This window comes from Ranitomeya imitator, chromosome 2, assembly GCF_032444005.1.
Source record: "Ranitomeya imitator isolate aRanImi1 chromosome 2, aRanImi1.pri, whole genome shotgun sequence".
NCBI classification, from domain to species: Eukaryota; Metazoa; Chordata; class Amphibia; order Anura; family Dendrobatidae; genus Ranitomeya; species Ranitomeya imitator.
In genome coordinates, this window is record NC_091283.1 from 317,716,158 (window position 1) to 317,735,759 (window position 19,602).

The 19,602-nt window shown below is 45.8% G+C and overlaps 1 protein-coding gene across 1 annotated transcript in view; it reads left to right on the plus strand.

Moving 5' to 3' along the window:
* The window catches only part of LOC138663454 (oocyte zinc finger protein XlCOF6-like), an 84,401-nt gene extending 75,414 nt beyond the window's left edge, over positions 1–8,987 (plus strand). The window contains exon 7 of the mRNA XM_069749663.1: positions 7,324–8,987. Coding sequence (XP_069605764.1) covers positions 7,324–8,912 — 1,589 coding nt within the window. The 3' untranslated portion in view covers positions 8,913–8,987. The remainder of the gene's footprint in view (positions 1–7,323) is intronic.
* Positions 8,988–19,602: the final 10,615 nt, after the last annotated feature.

Sequence of the window (19,602 nt, forward strand, 5' to 3'; positions counted from 1 at the left end):
GCTATTTGACCAAGAAGGAGAGTGATGGGGTGCTCCGCCAGATGACCTGGCCTCCACAGTCACCAGACCTGAACCCAATCGAGATGGTTTGGGGTGAGCTGGACCGCAGAGTGAAGGCAAAAGGGCCAACAAGTGCGAAGCATCTCTGGGAACTCCTTCAAGATTGTTGGAAGACCATTTCCAGTGACTACCTCTTGAAGCTCATCAAGAGAATTCCAAGAGTGTGCAAAGAAGTCATAAAAGCAAAAGGTGGCTACTTTGAAGAACCTAGAATGACATAATTTTAGTTGTTTCACACTTTTTTGTTTAGAATATAATTCCACATGTGTTAATTCATAGTTTTGTTTCCTTCAGTGTGAATTTACAATTTTCATAGTCCTAAAAATACAAAAAAATCTTTAACCCCTTCCCGACCCATGACGCCATGTAGGCGTCATGAAAGTCAGTGCCAATCCGACCCATGACGCCTATGTGGCGTCATGGAAAGATCGCGTCCCTGCAGATCGGATGAAATGGTTAACTCCAATTTCACCCGATCTGCAGGGACAGGGGGAGTGGTAGTTTAGCCCAAGGGGGGTGGCTTCACCCCCCCCCCCCCCCGTGGCTACGATCGCTCTGATTGGCTGTTGAAAGTGAAACTGCCAATCAGAGCGATTTGTAATATTTCACCTATTAAAACTGGTGAAATATTACAATCCAGCCATGGCCGATGCTGCAATATCATTGGCCATGGCTGGAAACACTAATGTGCCCCCACCCCACCGATCGCCCCCCCAAGCCACCGATCTGTCCAGTACACTGCTCCGGCTCCCCTCCGTCCTGTGCTCCGCTCCCCCCGTGCTCTTGTCCGCTCCCCCCGTGCTCCAATCACCCCTCCTGTACTCAGATCCACCCCCCGTGCGACGTTCCACCCCCCGTGCTCCGTTCAACCCGCCCCCCCGTGCTCCGTTCCACCCACCCCCCCATGCTCCGTTCCAACCCCCCCGCGCTCCGATCCACCCCCCCATGCTCCGATTTCCCCCCCCCCCCCTGTGCTCCCCCCCCCCCCCCACCCCATCATACTTAGCGATCCTGCCGGGGTCCGTCCGTCTTCTCCCTGAGCGCCGCCATCTTCCAAAATGGCGGGCGCATGCGCAGTGCGACCGCCGAATCTGCCGACCGGCAGATTCGTTCCAAAGTGCATTTTGATCACTGAGGTAGATTATATCACAGTGATCAAAATAAAAAAAATAATAAATGACCCCCCTCCCCCCCCCCCCCTTTGTCACCCCCATAGGTAGGGACAATAAAAAAATAAATAATTTTTTTTTTTTTTCCACTAATGTTAGAATAGGGTTAGGAGTAGGGTTAGGGGTAGGGTTAGGGTTTCGGTATGTGCACACGTATTCTGGTCCTCTGCGGATTTTTCCGCTGCAAATTTGATAAATCCACAGTGATAAACCACTGCGGATTTATGGCGGATTTACTGCGTTTTTTCTGCGCATTTCACTGCGGTTTTAGAGCTGCGATTTTCTATTGGAGCAGTTGTAAAACCGCTGCGGAATCCGCAGAAAGAAGTGACATGCTGCGGAATGTAAACCACTGCGTTTCCGTGCAGTTTTTCTGCAGCATGTGTACAGCGATTTTTGTTTCCCATAGGTTTACTTTGAACTGTAAACTCATGGGAAACTGCTGCGGATCCGCAGCGTTTTCCGCAGCGTGTGCAGATACCTTTAGAATTAGGCTATGTGCACACGGTGCGGATTTGGCTGCGGATCTGCAGCGGATTGGCCGCTGCGGATTCGCAGCAGTATTCCATCAGGTTTACAGTTCCATGTAAACCTATGGAAAACCAAATCCGCTGTGCCCATGGTGCGGAAAATACCACGCGGAAACGCAGCGTTGTATTTTCCGCAGCATGTCAATTCTTTGTGCGGATTCTGCAGCGTTTTACACCTGTTCCTCAATAGGAATCCGCAGGTGAAATCCGCACAAAAAACACTGGAAATCCGCGGAAAATCCGCAGGTAAAACGCAGTGCCTTTTACCCGCGGATTTTTCAAAAATGATGCTGAAAAATCTCACACGAATCCGCAATGTGGGCACATAGCCTTAGGGTTAGGGTTGGAATTAGGGTTGTGGTTAGGGTTAGGGGTGTGTTGGGGTTAGGGTTGGAATTAGGGTTATGGCTACAGTTGGGATTAGAGTTAGGGATGTGGGGGGGTTAGTGTTGGAGGTAGAATTGAGGGGTTAGCACTGTTTAGGCACATCAGGGGTCTCCAAACGCAACATGGCGCCACCATTGATTCCAGCCAATCTTGTATTCAAAAAGTCAAATGGTGCTCCCTCACTTCCAAACCCCGACGTGTGCCCAAACAGTGGTTTACCCCCACATATGGGGTACCAGCATACTCAGGATAAACTGCGCAACAATTACTGGGGTCCAAATTCTCCTGTTACCCTTGTGAAAATAAAAAAATGCTTGCTAAAACATCATTTTTGAGGAAAGAAAAATGATTTTTTATTTTCACGGCTCTGCGTTGTAAACGTCTGTGAAGAACTTGGGGGTTCAAAGTGCTCACCACATATCTAGATAAGTTCCTTGGGGGGTCTAGTTTCTAAAATGGGGTCACTTGTGGGGGGTTTCTACTGTTTAGCCACACCAGGGGCTCTGCAAACGCAACGTGACGCCCGCAGACCATTCCATCAAAGTCTGCATTTCAAAACGTCACTACTTCAATTCCGAGCCCCGGCATGTGCCCAAACAGTAGTTTACCCCCACATATGGGGTATCACCGTACTCAGGAGAAACTGGACAACGAATATTGGGGTCAAATTTCTCCTGTTACCCTTGGGAAAATAAAAAATTGCAGGCTTAAAGATCATTTTTGAGAAAATAATTTTTTTTTTTATTTTCCCGGCTCTGCATTATAAACTTCTGTGAAGCACTTGGGGGTTCAAAGTGCTCACCACACATCTAGATAAGTTCCTTTCGGGGTCTAGTTTCCAAAATGGGGTCACTTGTGGGGGGTTTCTACTATTTAGCCACATCAGGGGCTCTGAAAACGCAACGTGACGCCCACAGAACATTCCATCAAAGTCTGCATTTCAAAACGTCACTACTTCACTTCCGAGCCCCGGCATGTGCCCAAACAGTGGTTTACCCCCACATATGGGGTATCAGCGTACTCAGGAGAAACTGGACAACAACTTTTGGGGTCAAATTTCTCCTGTTACCCTTGGGAAAATAAAAAATTGCAGGCTAAAAGATCATTTTTGAGAAAATAATTTTTTTTTTTTTTTTCATGGCTCTGCGTTATAAACTTCTGTGAAGCACTTGGGGGTTTAAAGTCCTCACCACACATCTAGATTAGTTCCTTTGGTGGTCTAGTTTCCAAAATGGGGTCATTTGTGGGGGATCTCCAATGTTTAGGCACACAGGGGCTCTCCAAACGTGACATGGTGTCCGCTAATGATTGGAGCTAATTTTCCATTTAAAAAGCCAAATGGCGTGCCTTCCCTTCCGAGCCCTGCCGTGTGCCCAAACAGTGGTTTACCCCCACTTATGGGGTATCAGCGTACTCAGGACAAACTGGACAACAACATTTGGTGTCCAATTTCTCCTATTACCCTTGGCAAAATAGGAAATTCAAGGCTAAAAAATCATTTTTGAGGAAAGAAAAATTATTTTTTATTTTCATGGCTCTGCGTTATAAACTTCTGTGAAGCACCTGGGGGTTTAAAGTGCTCAATATGCATCTAGATAAGTTCCTTGGGGGGTCTAGTTTCCAAAATGGGGTCACTTGTGGGGAAGCTACAATGTTTAGGCATACAGGGGCTCTCCAAACGCGACATGGTGTCCGCTAACAATTTGAGCTAATTTTCCATTCAAAAAGTCAAATGGCGCGCCTTCCCTTCCGAGCCCTGCCGTGTGCCCAAACAGTGGTTTACCCCCACATATGAGGTATCGGCGTACTCGGGAGAAATTGCCCAACAAATTTTAGGATCCATTTTATCCTGTTGCCCATGTGAAAATGAAAAAATTGAGGCTAAAAGAATTTTTTTGTGAAAAGAAAGTACTTTTTCATTTTTACGGATCAATTTGTGAAGCACCTGGGGGGTCAGAGTGCTCACTATGCATCTAGATAAGTTCCTTGGGGCGTCTAGTTTCCAAAATGGGGTCACTTGTGGGGGAGCTCCAATTTTTAGGCACGCGGGGGATCTCCAAACGTGACATGGTGTCCGCTAAAGAGTGGAGCCAATTTTTCAATCAAAAAGTCAAATGTTGCTCCTTCCCTTCCAAGCCCTGCCGTGCGCCCAAACAGTGGTTTACCCCCACATATGAGGTATCAGCGTACTCAGGACAAATTGGACAACAACTTTCGTGGTTCAGTTTCTCCTTTTACCATTGGGAAAATAAAAAAATTGTTGCTAAAAGATAATTTTTGTGACTAAAAAGTTAAATGTTCATTTTTTCCTTCCATGTTGCTTCTGCTGCTGTGAAGTACCTGAAGGGTTAATAAACTTCTTGAATGTGGTTTTGTGCACCTTGAGGGGTGCAGTTTTTAGAATGGTGTCACTTTTGGGTATTTTCAGCCATATAGACCCCTCAAACTGACTTCAAATGTGAGGTGGTCCCTAAAAAAAATGGTTTTGTAAATTTCGTTGTAAAAATGAGAAATCGCTGGTCAAATTTTAACCCTTATAACTTCCTAGCAAAAAAAAATTTTGTTTCCAAAATTGTGCTGATGTAAAGTATACATGTGGGAAATGTTATTTATTAACTATTTTGTGTCACATAACTCTCTGGTTTAACAGAATAAAAATTCAAAATGTGAAAATTGCGAAATTTTCGCCAGATTTCCGTTTTTATCACAAATAAACGCAGAATTTATTGACCTAAATTTACCACTAACATGAAGCCCAATATGTCACGAAAAAACAATCTCAGAACCGCTAGGATCCGTTGAAGCGTTCCTGAGTTATTACCTCATAAAGGGACACTGGTCAGAATTGCAAAAAACGGCAAGGTCTTTAAGGTCAAAATAGGCTGGGTCATGAAGGGGTTAAGAGAGGTGTGTCCAAACTTTTGGTCTGTACTGTAGGTGTTCTAGATTTGCAAGTATACTGCAAATCACTTTCCTGAACAAGCCCCCAAATGTCGTTCCCCGTCATGTTTTCGTTATACTGTCCTTGGTAATGAAGTTTAAAGTTCAATATATCTTGATGAAAGCGCTCGCCTTGCTCCTCAGAGTTCTCTTGTTCTCCTTGAACTTGTCAATATGAGCATCAAGGATATGCACTTGGAGAGACATTCTGCATCCCATTATGGCGTAATTCTTTGAGCGTCTGAACCAACTGCACATAGTTTTCAGCCTTGTGATTTCCCGGAAGCCATGATCCACTGTAATGAAACTGTTCCAAGCCATTTTCTCCATCCTGTTCAGCAGCTTGCCGAACTCGTCACATTCTATGATCTTCTTGATTTGCTGTTCGATGAAGATAACAGCCTTGACCTTTGCCTCCGACAGCTTTGGAAAGAGATATTAGAGGTACGTGAAAGATTCTGACTCCTTGTCAAGAGCCATGACAAATTGCTTTATGAGGCCTATCTTGATATGCAATGGTGGCATCAGCACCTTCAGAAGTTCTATCAGCGGCTCCCACTTGACGTTGCTCTTCCCCACAGAGAACACGGTCTGCTGTGGCCAGTCCTTTCTGTGATAATGTGCCTTAGTGTCACGGCTGTCCCAGAGACAAAGGAAATTTTGTGAAACCGCCTTGAAGGCCCATCAGGAATGACATCATTTTGAAGTCTCCGATGACCTCCCATCCATAGTCGTCATACTTCAAAGCTCTCCGCAACATCTTGACACTCGTGTAGTCTTTTTTTAGATAAAACGAGTGAGCCATAGAGAGAGAAAGGTAGTTGTTTCCGTTGTGAAGCAGCACTGCTTTGAGGCTGCGGTTTGAACGGTCTATGAATAGGTGCCAGTCACTCAGGTTACAGGTGACACCTACAGCCTCAAAAAGACCGGCCACATGGTTGCAGAAGCACAACCCATCTTCTCAACAGAAGAAGTTGGAAAATGTTTGACGCTTTCTTTGATCTGTGGCTTGCACGCTTTCATCCAACAAGTTCCACTGCTTGAGCCTGGATGTCAGAAGCTCAGCATTGGACTTGGTAAGACGAAGGTCTCTGATTAGATTGTTGACATCTTTCTAGTTAGGAAAGTATGGCCTTCTCTCCTCAACCGCATCTGAGAAAACGTAATCTTGATCTCCAATACCTTCCTCACTGTCCGACTTGCTGCTTTTTCCTGAAGATGGTTGATCCCTCTTTGGGGGAGTTGGAACAGTTATCTCGTGGCAGTGTGGTACTGGGGCAATGGAAGAAGGAATGTCTGGATAAAAAAATTTGAGGTGCATTCTTGCCTGTGCGCCATTTGGCAGGATCCACCATGCAGAAGTAGCAATTGCTTGAGTGGTCGGTTGGTTGCCGCCAAATTTGCGGCTTAGCAAACTTCGTGGCTCTCTTTTCTCCCCTGTACCAACCTGTAACATAGCAGATATAATTAATCATATAAATTTAAAGCATTAAATTTTACACATTACTTAATACATATTTTACTATAGTGCAGGGGTGTCAAACTGCATTCCTCAAGGGCTGCAAACAGGTCATGTTTTCAGGATTTCCTTGTACTGCACAGGTGATAATTTAATCACCTACACACATAATGATTGCAGCACCTTGTGCAATGCTAAGGAAATCTTGAAAACGCGCATGGTTTGCGGCCCTCGAGGAATGCAGTTTGACACCCCTGCTATAGTGCATTGATATATGTGAAAATGTTGTCAATTGCAACTCCTTAAACTGTACTAGATCTAAATCATTGAAATTCTACAAAAATAAAGCACTGCCATCCAAATGAGCAGCAATTGTTCACCTTACCTTAAAGAGTTTTCTTCCAATATTCGCATGTGAAATGAGGTACCCAGGACTTGTCTTGATGCCCTACAGGCATGGTGAAATATGCCTTGTAGGCCTCGCATATCATACAACATGCTTTCATGGAATACTTTCTCACTCTTGTCTTCATAAATTGTCCACACACGTAGCAAAATGCATCTGCTGGGTGCAATCAACCTCTTGATTACATCTAAAAAAAGAAAGCTCTTTAGCTACAATTCGTTATTCTCTTACTCAGCAATAACATAAACTGAAATGTTGGTTCGAGTCACCTGTGCTTTTATACTTGTATGACTACTATTGAACAGTCAGAGAATGTTCTAGAAAATTCTAAAAGTTTGTAGAAAATAATAATTGTTTTTTTTTTTATCTTAGATGACTGTACCAGGAGATCAGAGGGACAGTTGACATCTTCAATTTTTAAATCTGATGGTCTTGAGATCTTACAAGATACAACTGAAGTGAATGCCATTACTCCAGATATATTATCATCCATTCACCGCAAAGATCTGTCATCTGATCCTATGAAACAGGTCCCATCTACTGATTCATTACTGACTACTAAGGAAAATCAAAGTCACAACATAAGCATTAAAAGACAAACTACTCCTAAAGCAAAGAAGTCATTTTCCTGTTCAGAATGTGGGAAATGTTTTACCGTCAAAGAGAATCTTGTTAGACACCAAAGAACCCACACAGGGGAGAAGCCTTTTTCCTGTTCAGAATGTGGGAAATGTTTTACCGTCAAAGAGAATCTTGTTAGACACCAAAGAACCCACTCAGGGGAGAAGCCTTTTTCATGTTCAGAATGTGGAAAATGTTTTAACCAGAAATCAGATTTGGTTAATCACCATAGAACTCACACAGGGGAGAAGCCTTTTTCCTGTTCAGCATGTGGGAAATGTTTTAACCAGAAATCAGCTTTGATTAATCACCATGGAACTCACACAGGGAAGAAGCCTTTTTCCTGTTCAGAATGTGGGAAATGTTTTACCCTCAAGCAAAATCTTGTTAGACACCAAAGAACCCACACAGAGGAGAAGCCTTTTTCCTGTTCAGAATGTGGGAAATGTTTTGCACATAAATTACTGCTTGTTAAACACCATAGAACTCACACAGGGGAGAAGCCTTTTTCATGTTCAGAATGTGGACATTTTTTTAACCAGAAATCAGATTTGGTTACTCACCAGAGAACTCACACAGGGGAGAAGCCTTTTTCCTGTTCAGAATGTGGGAAATGTTATGCACATAAATCACTGCTTGTTACACACCATAGAACTCACACAGGGGAGAAGCCTTTTTCCTGTTCAGAATGTGGGAAATGTTTTACCGTCAAAGATAATCTTGTTAGACACCAAAGAACCCACTCAGGAGAGAAGCCTTTTTCATGTTCAGAATGTGGGAAATGTTTTACCCAGAAAACAGCTTTGGTTTATCACCATAGGACTCACACAGGAGATAAGCCTTTTTCCTGTTCAGAATGTGGGAAATGTTTTACCGTCAAAGAGAATCTTGTTAGACACCAAAGAACCCACTCAGGGGAGAAGCCTTTTTCATGTTCAGAATGTGGGAAATGTTTTACCCAGAAAACAGATTTGGTTAATCACCATAGAACTCACACAGGAGAGAAGCCTTTTTCCTGTTCAGAATGTGGGAAATGTTTTAACCAAAAAACAGATTTGGTTAATCACCATAGAACTCACACAGGAGAGAAGCCTTTTTCCTGTTCAGAATGTGGGAAATGTTTTACCGTCAAAGATAATCTTGTTAGACACCAAAGAACCCACTCAGGGGAGAAGCCTTTTTCATGTTCAGAATGTGGGAAATGTTTTACCCAGAAAGCAGATTTGGTTAATCACCATAGAACTCACACAGGGGAGAAGCCGTTTTCCTGTTCAGAATGTGGGAAATGTTTTAAATGGAAAGCGCTTCTTGTTAGACATCAGTGCAGTCACACAGATTAGAAGCTTTTTTCATTTTGTTAATGTGGGAAATATTTTACTTGGAAATCATCTGTTAATAAACCATTAGAGACGTCACATAGGGGAGAAGCCTTTTTTATGTTCATAATGTTGGAATAGTTTTAACCAAAATTGAATCTTCTTAAATGGGTTGTCTCTTATCATTCCTCATGTTTGCTGACAAAAGGATAGAACTAAACTTTTTTAATTCCAAATTAAAACCATACCCATAATTCACCCCCTGAAGGTTAGTCACAGGGCCGGCTCCAGGTTTTTAAGGGCCCCAGGCGAAAGAGTCTCACTGGGCCCCCCCTTTAACACAGCCCGAGCAGGATATAACACAGCCCGCATAGGATATAACACAGCCCGCGCAGGATATAACACAGCCCGCGCAGGATATAACACAGCCCGCGCAGGATATAACACAGCCCGCGCAGGATATAACACAGCCTGCGCAGGATATAACACAGCCCGCGCAGGATATAACACAGCCCGCATAGGATATAACACAGCCCGCGCAGGATATAGCACAGCCCGCGCAAGATATAACACAGCCCGCGCAAGATATAACACAGCCCGCGCAGGATATAACACAGCCCGCTCAGGATATAACACAGCCCGCGCAGGATATAACACAGCCCGCGCAGGATATTACACAGCCCGCGCAGGATATTACACAGCCCGCGCAGGATATAACAAAGAAACACAGCCCACGTAGTATACAGCACAGCGCACGTAGTATAGCACAGCCCCGTGATAAGGTTCACAAACTCTGAATGAAGCAATACAGCTTGGCAGGATGCACGCAGCAGACGCAGGCAGTCAGCAGGCTGCATCCCATTCCCCCCGGCCCCGCAATGCGCAGCGTTGGGACCGTCATCGAAGATGAGTCACTCACTCACTGCTTCACTCGGTGCCGTCCGTCGCCCTCGTTGTGGACACAGAGAGAGGGTGCACCGTGCACCTGACTGCAGCTGCTGGCTGCTGCTCTTCTTCTCCTGCTTGGCACTGCCGCTGCTGGACCTGTGGCTGGTGGACTTGGAATGGAACTAAACGAACGCAGGAAGATCTGCTGTGACTGTGTGAGGAGCTCTTCTTGCCGGCTCTTAGGATGACGAGGGCGGCGACCGGAAGTGACAGGACTGATGACCTGGCGTCGCCCAGAAGTGACCCTCTGTATTGTATATCCATGGTGACGGGCCGGCGGAGGTGACTGGTGAGTATTGGAGGCAGCTGCGCAGCGCCAGGCGCCAGCGAAACCACAGTCGGAGCTCTGTGCTGTCTGCTGCCGAGGCGCTGCCGCCCGCCTGGCGCCAGCATGAGGGATTTGATTGACTGAGTCTGAGTCAGTCACACACAGCAGGGTCCAGGATGTAGTTACACTACCATAAATGGGCCCCCTGTCTCGCCAGGGCCCCGGCATTTGCCCGGGTGCGCCGGGTGCTGACGCCGGCCCTGGTTAGTCAGTAGGTGACTAATAGAAAAAACATGTACCCCACAGTTCAGTATATAGGGTGAGGTGACATATACACGCTCACTCTCCAAGCCTCTCATTTCTACGGGTTTCATCGTCCTCACCAAAGGTGACTCATCACGAGACTATTTAATACTGACCTATATTCAAGCGAGAATAGACGAAACTAAAATCATGTATCATGTTATCCGAAACAGTCAGAAATCCAGCCAAATATTGGCAGATCCCAGACCTCAATCTATATACTTCGTAAGTTTATAAGCCACTCCAGTGTCAGGAATAGATAGTATGTGACAATACAGTATAATTCTTGTGTTTTCCTCCTATAGGGACTGCCCTAGTTTGGTGTTGTAACAGCTGTTAATTAGTAGTGCAGACAAATTGTCCTAGACTAAACTCCGTTTTCAGACGGCCCAATATGTACCACTCAGGGAAAACTTACCTGCTCCAAAGATCAATAGCAGCTTCTAAGGCCGGCATCACACTTGCGAGTTTTACGGACGTAAGAGCGCAGAAACTACGTCCGTAAAACTCGCAAAACATACGGCACAATTATTCTCTATGCCCCTGCTCCTATCTGCCGTATTTTTCTGATCACTATTATACGGTCTTCTACGGCCGTAGAAAATCGCAGCATGCTGCTTTTGTCACCGTATTGCGCAAATAAAACGTCAATGAAAGTCTATGGAAGCCCCAAAAATACGGATCACACACGGACCAGCAGTGTGACTTGCGAGAAATACGCAGCGCTGTTAGCGAGAAAAACCGGTAACTCATTGCGGTGTACAGTAAAATCACACTGACAGCTTCCAGTAGAATAGGTAGAATAAATGTGTACACATATATATATATATATATATATATATATATATATATATATATATATATATTAATATTTCTTCCAGCGCTAGACAGCTTTAAAGCCGGTAATTCAATTACCGGCTTTTGCTCTCTCCTTCCTAAACCCGACATGATTTGAGACATGGTTTACATACAGTAAACCATGTCTTCTCCCCCTTTTTTTTGCATATTCCACACTAATGTTAGTAGTGTGTATAGGCAAAATTTGGCCGTTCTATCTACTAAATTAAAGGGTTAAATGGCGGAAAAAATTGGCGTGGGCTCCCGCACAATTTTCTCCGCCAGAGTAGTAAAGCCAGTGACTGAGGGCAGATATTAATAGCCTGGAGAGGGTCCACGGTTATTGGCCCCCCCCCCGGCTAAAAACACCTGCCCCCAGCCACCCCAGAAAAGGCACATCTGGAAGATGCGCCTATTCTGGCACTTGGCCACTCTCTTCCCATTTACGTGTAGGTGTGGGATATGGGGTAATGAAGGGTTAATGCCACCTTGCTATTGTAAGGTGACATTAAGCCAAATTAATAATGGAGAGGCGTCAATTATGACACCTATCCATTATTAATTCAATACTAGGAAAGGGCTAAAAAAATACACAAACACATTATTAAAAATTATTTTAATGAAATAAAAACAAAGGTTGTTGTAATATTTTATTGAACGCCCATTCCAATCACTGAAGACCCTCGTTCTGTAACAAAAAAAAAAAAAACAACAATATCCATACCTTCCGAAGATCTGTGAAGTCCAACAATGTAAATCCATCTGAAGGGGTTAAAATATTTTGCTGCCTCGAGCTGTGCTAATGCATTGATGCTCGTGGCTGCAAAACCCCAGGGAATGAAGGTAAAGTAGGTCATTGACCTATATTTACCTGCATTTGCGGTGAGGCGCCCTCTGCTGGCTGTTCCTAGATCGTGGGAACTTTCCTAGAAAGCTCCCTGGCTCGTGTTCATATGAGGACAACCAGCAGAGGGCGCCTTTTATGAACTCGAGCCAGGGAGCTTTCTAGGAAAGTTCCCACGATCTAGGAACAGCCAGCAGAGGGCGCCTCACCGCAAATGCAGGTAAATATAGGTCAATGACCTACTTTACCTTCATTCCCTGGGGTTTTGCAGCCACGAGCATCAATGCATTAGCACAGCTCGTGGCTGCAAAATATTTTAACCCCTTCAGATGGATTTACATCGTTGGACTTTACAGATCTGCGGAAGGTATGTATATTGTTGTTTGTTTGTTTTTTTGTTACAGAACGAGGGTCTTCAGTGATTGGAATGGACGTTCAATAAAATATTACAACAACCTTTGTTTTTATTTCATTAAAATAATTTTTAATAATGTGTTTGTGTATTTTTTTAACCCTTTCCTAGTATTGAATTAATAATGGATAGGTGTCATAATTGACGCCTCTCCATTATTAATTTGGCTTAATGTCACCTTACAATAGCAAGGTGGCATTAACCCTTCATTACCCCATATCCCACCGCAACACGTAAATGGGAAGAGAGTGGCCAAGTGCCAGAATAGGCGCATCTTCCAGATGTGCCTTTTCTGGGGTGGCTGGGGGCAGGTGTTTTTAGCCGGGGGGGGCCAATAACCATGGACCCTCTCCAGGCTATTAATATCTGCCCTCAGTCACTGGCTTTACTACTCTGGCGGAGAAAATTGTGCGGGAGCCCACGCCAATTTATTCCGCCATTTAACCCCTTAATTTACTAGCTAGAACGGCCAAATTTTGCATAGACACACTACTAAAATTAGTAGTGTGGAATATGCAAAAAAAATGGTGATATGAGATGGTTTACTGTATGTAACCATGTCTCACATCATGTCGGGTTTAGGAAGGAGAGAGCAAAAGCCGGTAATTGAATTACCGGCTTTCTGCTTTATCGCGCTGGATGAAATATTCATATAAGTACATATATGTGTCTACTGATATATATATATATATATGTTTTGGTTTTTTTTTGTTTTTTTTACACATGGATCCCTTGTATAGCCGTATGTCGGTTTTGCAAGCCTGCGATAAAAACACGCAGTACGGATGACATACGGATTACATACGGAGGATGCCATGCACAAAAAACGCTGAAACACCCTGCCTACGGAGGAGCTACGGACCACTATTTTCGGGACTTTTCAGTGTATTACGGCCGTAATATACGGACTGTATTTTCATACGCTGTGTGTGACGCCGGCCTAACTAATGGCTATGCTGCGGTCTGTTAAGGAATTAGTGCAATATCATTATAAAGACTAGAGATGTGTGCAATCATAATGTCTGGAAGATCTGTGCCATTATTTAGTATGAATATGGAGATTATCTCTGAAAGTTAAGTGTTCCCTGAGCGGTATATGCTGTATTTTCACATACTATCTATTCCTGACACTGGAGTGGCGTATAAACTTACGAAGTATATAGTTTGAGGTCTGCCAATATGTGGCTAGTTTTCTGACTGTTTCGGATAACATGATACATGATTTTAGGTTTTTTTTTGTTTAGTCGCGCTTGAATATAGGTGAATATTAAATAGTCTCCCGATGAATGAATCCAATGAATATTCATTTCTCTTAAGTAGCGGCACTCGTGACCGCCTGCAGCAGCAGGAAGGCTCCGGCGGACACTGCGCACTACTGAAGAGCAATGAATACTAACCGCTCTCTGTGTGCACAGTCCCAGCGAGTACTCCGGCAGCTGTACTCTGCTTGTGATGTCCCTGCCATGTGCTGCTTACGAGCATAAAGCAGTTGCTCGCATCGTAGCATGACGCTGTGAGGGAGCGCCGGGTAGGTAAGTGTAATGTTTTGGTTTTTTTTATGTTTTCTGATGGGGCCATGCAGACCAGGGTGGGGGCCAATCATATCAGAATAGGGATGGGGCCCTGCATACTACGACGAGATGGGGGCCCTGCATACCAGGATAGGGATGGGGCCATGCATACTAGTATAGGGATGAGGAGACTGTGTATCAGGATAGGGATGAGAGATCCATCCACACCCCGGTAGGGATGAGGGGACCATGTGTATCAGGATGTGTCATGGCGGACGCTATTCACACTAGGGCATCCAACAGACAACGCTAATTCCACATTTGTCCACTATACGCTCAGTGGTGTGTTGTGAATTCTGTTGTCGAACTCCCTCCTGTGGTCGTGAATGGTACTTCGGAGAGTTATGAGTGAAGCTGCTGCTTCTGAGGTTCCTTACACAGGTGACGTGGTTTATCCTTTGGTTGGCTGCTCTATTCAACTCCCCTCAGATCGTTACTCCATGCCAGCTGTCAATGTTTTTGCATTGGTTCAGTTCGCTCCTGGATCTCTCTGGTGACCTGCCTTCTCCTGCAGAAGCTAAGTTCCTGATAGTCATTATTTGTTCACTGTTTTCTTGTCCAGCTGGTTATCATGATTTTGTCTTGCTAGCTGGAAGCTCTGGGATGCAGAGTGGCCCTCCGCACCGTGAGTCGGTGCGGAGGTCTTTTTGTACTCTCTGCGTGGTCTTTTGTAGGTTTTTGTGCTGATCGCAAAGTTACCTTTCCTATCCTCTGTCTATTTAGTAAGTCTGGCCTCCCTGTGCTGAAACCTGTTTCATTTCTGCGTTTGTGACTTTCATCTTTACTCACAGTCAATATATGTAGGGGGCTGCCTTTTCCTTTGGGGAATTTCTCTGAGGCAAGGTAGGCTTTATTTTCTTTCTCTAGGGCTAGCTAACTCTTAGGCTGTGATGAGGCGCCTAGGTAGTGTCAGGAGCGCTCCACGGCTATTTCTAGTGTGTGTGATAGGATTAGGGATTGCGGTCAGCAGAGCTCCCACATCCCAGAGCTCGTCCTGTATGAGGTTTAACTATCAGGTCATTCCGGGTGCTCCTAACCACCAGGTCATAACAGTGGTGCCGGCTAGACTTGATCCAGGTTGCCCGGGGTTAATCTAGCTGGTACTCGGGTTGGAGGCTGGGTCACGCCCACGGCCTTTAAATGGTATTGCTGGACTTTGGGCGTTGCCGATTATAGCTTGTGCCTCATGCCTAGTGATTCCGGTCTGGAGTGGTGGTCTTGGAGAAGAAATATCTTATCTGGTGGTGTATTATCGTTTTGTTATATTTCTCTTTCCTATATTTGTATTTGTTTTGCCCTGTAAACATTGTGTTTTCTCTAGTAGCCTTCCACGACAGCCACCAGGAGGTTGTCTCCATACCCTAATGGGGGACAGGAAGCACAAGAGGTTAAAAACCCCTCCCACCTCCTATTAACCAGTGTCTTTCCTGTCCCCCATGGGGCATGGAGAGGTTACTGGTGCGCTGCAGCGGCGGCTCTAGCATTCTTTTGCCGGGCACTAATGGTCGGGCCCCCCGCGGCTTCCTCCTGCGCTGTTTCTCCCGTCTCCTTTGGATTCTGGGACCGCGTTCCCGGTCCTCATGTGTCCTCTTGCGGGGACAAAGCTGGCCGGTGAGCCCACCCGGAGGCCTCCCTGAGCTCTCCGGTGTCTCTCCCTCCAGCGCATGCTGTTCGGCGACCAGGAAGTCAGGTGACTCCACTTCCGGGTCGGCGCTCCTGTACAGGAGCGACACAGTCCAGTGTTATGGATCACCGAACGGCGTGCGAGGCACGCTGCATCCTCGCATGCCTGCCTGGGACTTCGGAGGGGGAGGGGCGGCTAATTGCCACGCGCTGGTGCAGGCTTATTTTCTATATAAGCTGTGAAGACGTCTCAGGTAAGCCTGCTTAAGCATGGATTGGTCTTGCCCTGCAGCTGCAGAGCCCAGCGCTCCTCAAGCCCAAGTAAGTGTGGCAGAGGGGGTCCCATTTAAAGGTACACTTAAATATACCTTCTTACACGGCTTCCTCATTACAGGGAGTCAAGCCTGTCCCTAAAAACATTACCAAACGCAAATGTGCTACCTGTAATGTGAAAATGCCGCTAGATTGGGAGAAAAAGTTGTGCCAACCTTGTAGGGATAAAATCGTCCGAGCGGAACACCCTTCATTGATGAAATTCGCTCCTTGGTTAGGCAGGAGGTTCAAACCTCTTTGGCCACACTTGCCCCACCTCCACCGCCACCACCGTCCTCACCTGGTCCATCACTCCCCAAAAAGAGGAAAATCCAGGTGTATTCTGAGTCAGAGTCTGAGGGGTCTTATACGTCTTCCTCTGTCAAATGGGAAGATGTGCTACCCCATAAATCTGCGGAAATTAGGAAATACCTTTTTTCATCTGAATATATTGAGGAATTGGTGTCTGCAGTGAGGAACACCATGGGGCTAAAAGAGGGATCAGTTCCTCAGTCTATACAAAACGAACTGTTCGGTATACATGCTGAAAAGCAACCTGGGTTTCCTGTCCATAAAAGCATAATAGATATGATTAATAATGAATGGGAATTGCCCGAGAAACGGCTAACAACGCCTCCAGATTTTAAACATCGGTTTCCTCTTGATGAGGACTCAATAAAATGGAGCATCCCAAAAATTGATGTCCATGTGGCTAGAGTGGCTAAGAAGACGGCTCTGCCGTTCGAAGATTCTTCCCAATTAAAGGACCCCTTGGATAGGAAGATTGAGAGCCTTCTCAAAAAGTCCTGGGAAACGTCTACCTCTGCCCTCAGATTCAATATAGCATCCACCTGCGTGGCCCGCGCTCTCTTCCGTTGGATAGAAGAGTTGGAAAACCACATCTCTCAGGGTACCCCGAGAGAGGAGGTACTGGACTCCTTGCCTATCTTGCACAGAGCAACAGGGTTTCTTGCAGACGCCTCACTGGAATCTATCCGGGTGGCCGCCAGATCCTTGGTCCAGACAAATTCAGCCAGAAGAGCTCTCTGGTTAAAAATGTGGAGCGGAGACGTTACGTCAAAAATAAAACTATGTTCCATTCCCTTTAAGGGTGACTACGTGTTTGGGCCCTCTTTAGATGACATCTTAGAGAAAGCCACAGACAGAAAGAAAACCCTTCCTGAACAGAGACCTCTCAGGAAGCGTTTTTTTTTTACCCTCCCAGCCCCAGCCCTCCCAGGGTAGAGGAAAAGGAAAAACCGGGAGGTGGAGTTATGCTAAGGGAAGCCTAAAAACATCCTTATTCCCCAACAAACAACAAGAAAAGCAATGACTCCGATCCGGTGGAGGGGAGGCTTTCGAACTTCGTTCACAGTTGGCAGAATATCTCCAACAGCCCTTGGGTCGTGAGTGTCATCCAACAGGGTCTACTGATAGAGTTCGATGCGCCTCCTCCCAGGATCTTAAGAGTCACCTCCCCGTCATCTCAGGAGACTCAAAAGTTGATGATGGCTGGAATACAGGACTTGCTAGACTCATGAGCTATTTCCGTGGTCCCGGTGAACAAGCAAGGGGAAGGACACTATTCCCGTATCTTCATGATAAAAAAGCCTTCCGGGCAAGCTCGGATCATAATAAATCTAAAAGCTCTCAACAAATATATAACCTACCGCAAGTTCAAGTTGGAGTCAGTCAGAACAGCCATCCCTCTAATAGCTCCTCATTCATATATGGCAACAATAAACCTCAAGGATGCCTATTTCCATATTCCTCATCACAGGAAATACCTAAGATTTGCGGTCCAATTCAACCAAAAAATCTTGCATTTCCAATACAATGTTCTCCCCTTCGTGATCTCCTCAGCCCCAAGGGTGTTTTCCAGAGTCATGGCGGAAGCAGTAGCCCATATCAGGAGCCAAGACATCGCTATAGTACCATACTTGGACGACCTGTTAATAATTGGTCCTTCCGCCGAAGTTCTCAATCAGAGAATTTCCAAAACTCTGAACATCTTACAGTTTTTGGGTTGGATTCCAAATCTAAAAAAGTCTCAGCTATCACCATCAAAGGTGAGGAAATTCCTCGGAGTCCTCTTGGATTCAGAAGGTCAAAAATCCTTCCTGCCAGAGGAACATCGGATAAATCTAATTTCCAAGGTCTCACACTTCAGAAAACAACGTTCTCCGACTCTACGGGCTGCAATGTCTCTTCTGGGGTCGATGACAGCCTGTATACAATCAGTCCAGTGGGCTCAGAGCCACTCCAGAGTTCTGCAGGCACACATCTTAGGGAACTGGAACGGGAATCCAAATTCCCTAAACAGAAGAGTTTACACTCCAGGGAAGGTAAAAGCCTCGTTAACCTGGTGGGCGATCCAATCAAACCTACTGAAAGGAGTAGACTGGGTGCAAGATCCGATGATTACGGTGACAATAGACGCCAGTCAAAAAGGTTGGGGAGCAGTGGTCTCGCAAATCCCATTCCAGGGTCACTGGAATCAGAGAGAGAGCTCCAGTTCCTCCAACTTCAGAGAATTGTTGGCAGTGGAGAGGGCCCTTCGGGCAGCCAGCAGTCTCATGGGTCAACATGTCAGAATTTACTCGGACAATATGACGACTGTTGCGCATCTAAAATACCAGGGAAGTCCGAAGTTCAACCAATTAAAAGCAATATCAAACAGAATATTTTGCTGGGCAGAGAAACTGTTAAGGCTAGCGGAACGCACCGAGTAAATAGAGATGTTTATTGATATTGGTGCGTTCGCAGCCCGGGGTCCACCGTGCAGGAGTACCTGCTGCTAGCAAACGGCGGAGCTATATGGCGGTATAGACTAACTCAGTTAATTCATTGAGTAGCCGTGAAAGGAAAGCACTGTGCCCTGTTAGACTCCACAGAGGCACAGGGTAACTGCCCAAACAGAGAGCAGTCAGTGGTCACACAAACATACAAAACTCCTCGCCGGAGGAGCCAGCATTCTAGGGGCTTATTTCAGCCGGGTCCCTGAACACACATGCATGTGACCACATTGGCGCAAAGCACATAACATAAGACAATACTAGCGCATGGCCATGCGGTCATGCGCAGTTTATATAGTTGCAGCACAGGAAGCTGCTACTGAAGTTTTTGCCCTTTCAGGACCTTCCAGAAGGACCAATGGAATGTACTGCAGCACCTGAGCATGTGACTGAACATGTGGCCCTCGACCTCCAATGGGAGACCCTGCCCTGGGCATGCTCAGTGTGAGTAAACAAGGACTTAGTCCCAGAGAGGCTCGCTCGCCGCAGATCAGTCCAGGGTACCATAGGAAAGCCAGAAAAGGCAGTAGTGACCCTATGCACCGAATCAGCCCCAGCGAGACGCTGGGAGCGACGTCTCCGCTGAGCAGAGCCCACTGCGGCCGATACCGAATGGGAGACAGCAGCAGACACGGATCGAGATTCCCCCTGTGCAGCAGAGGAAACTCGACTCCTAACAGAAACATCTCTCACTTTCAGCGATACACCTCAGGGGGTCAGTGAACATTCATGCAGATCGCCTAAGTCGTCACGAATTGCATCCAGGAGAATGGAGCCTGAAGGCGGACGTCTTCAGAATGT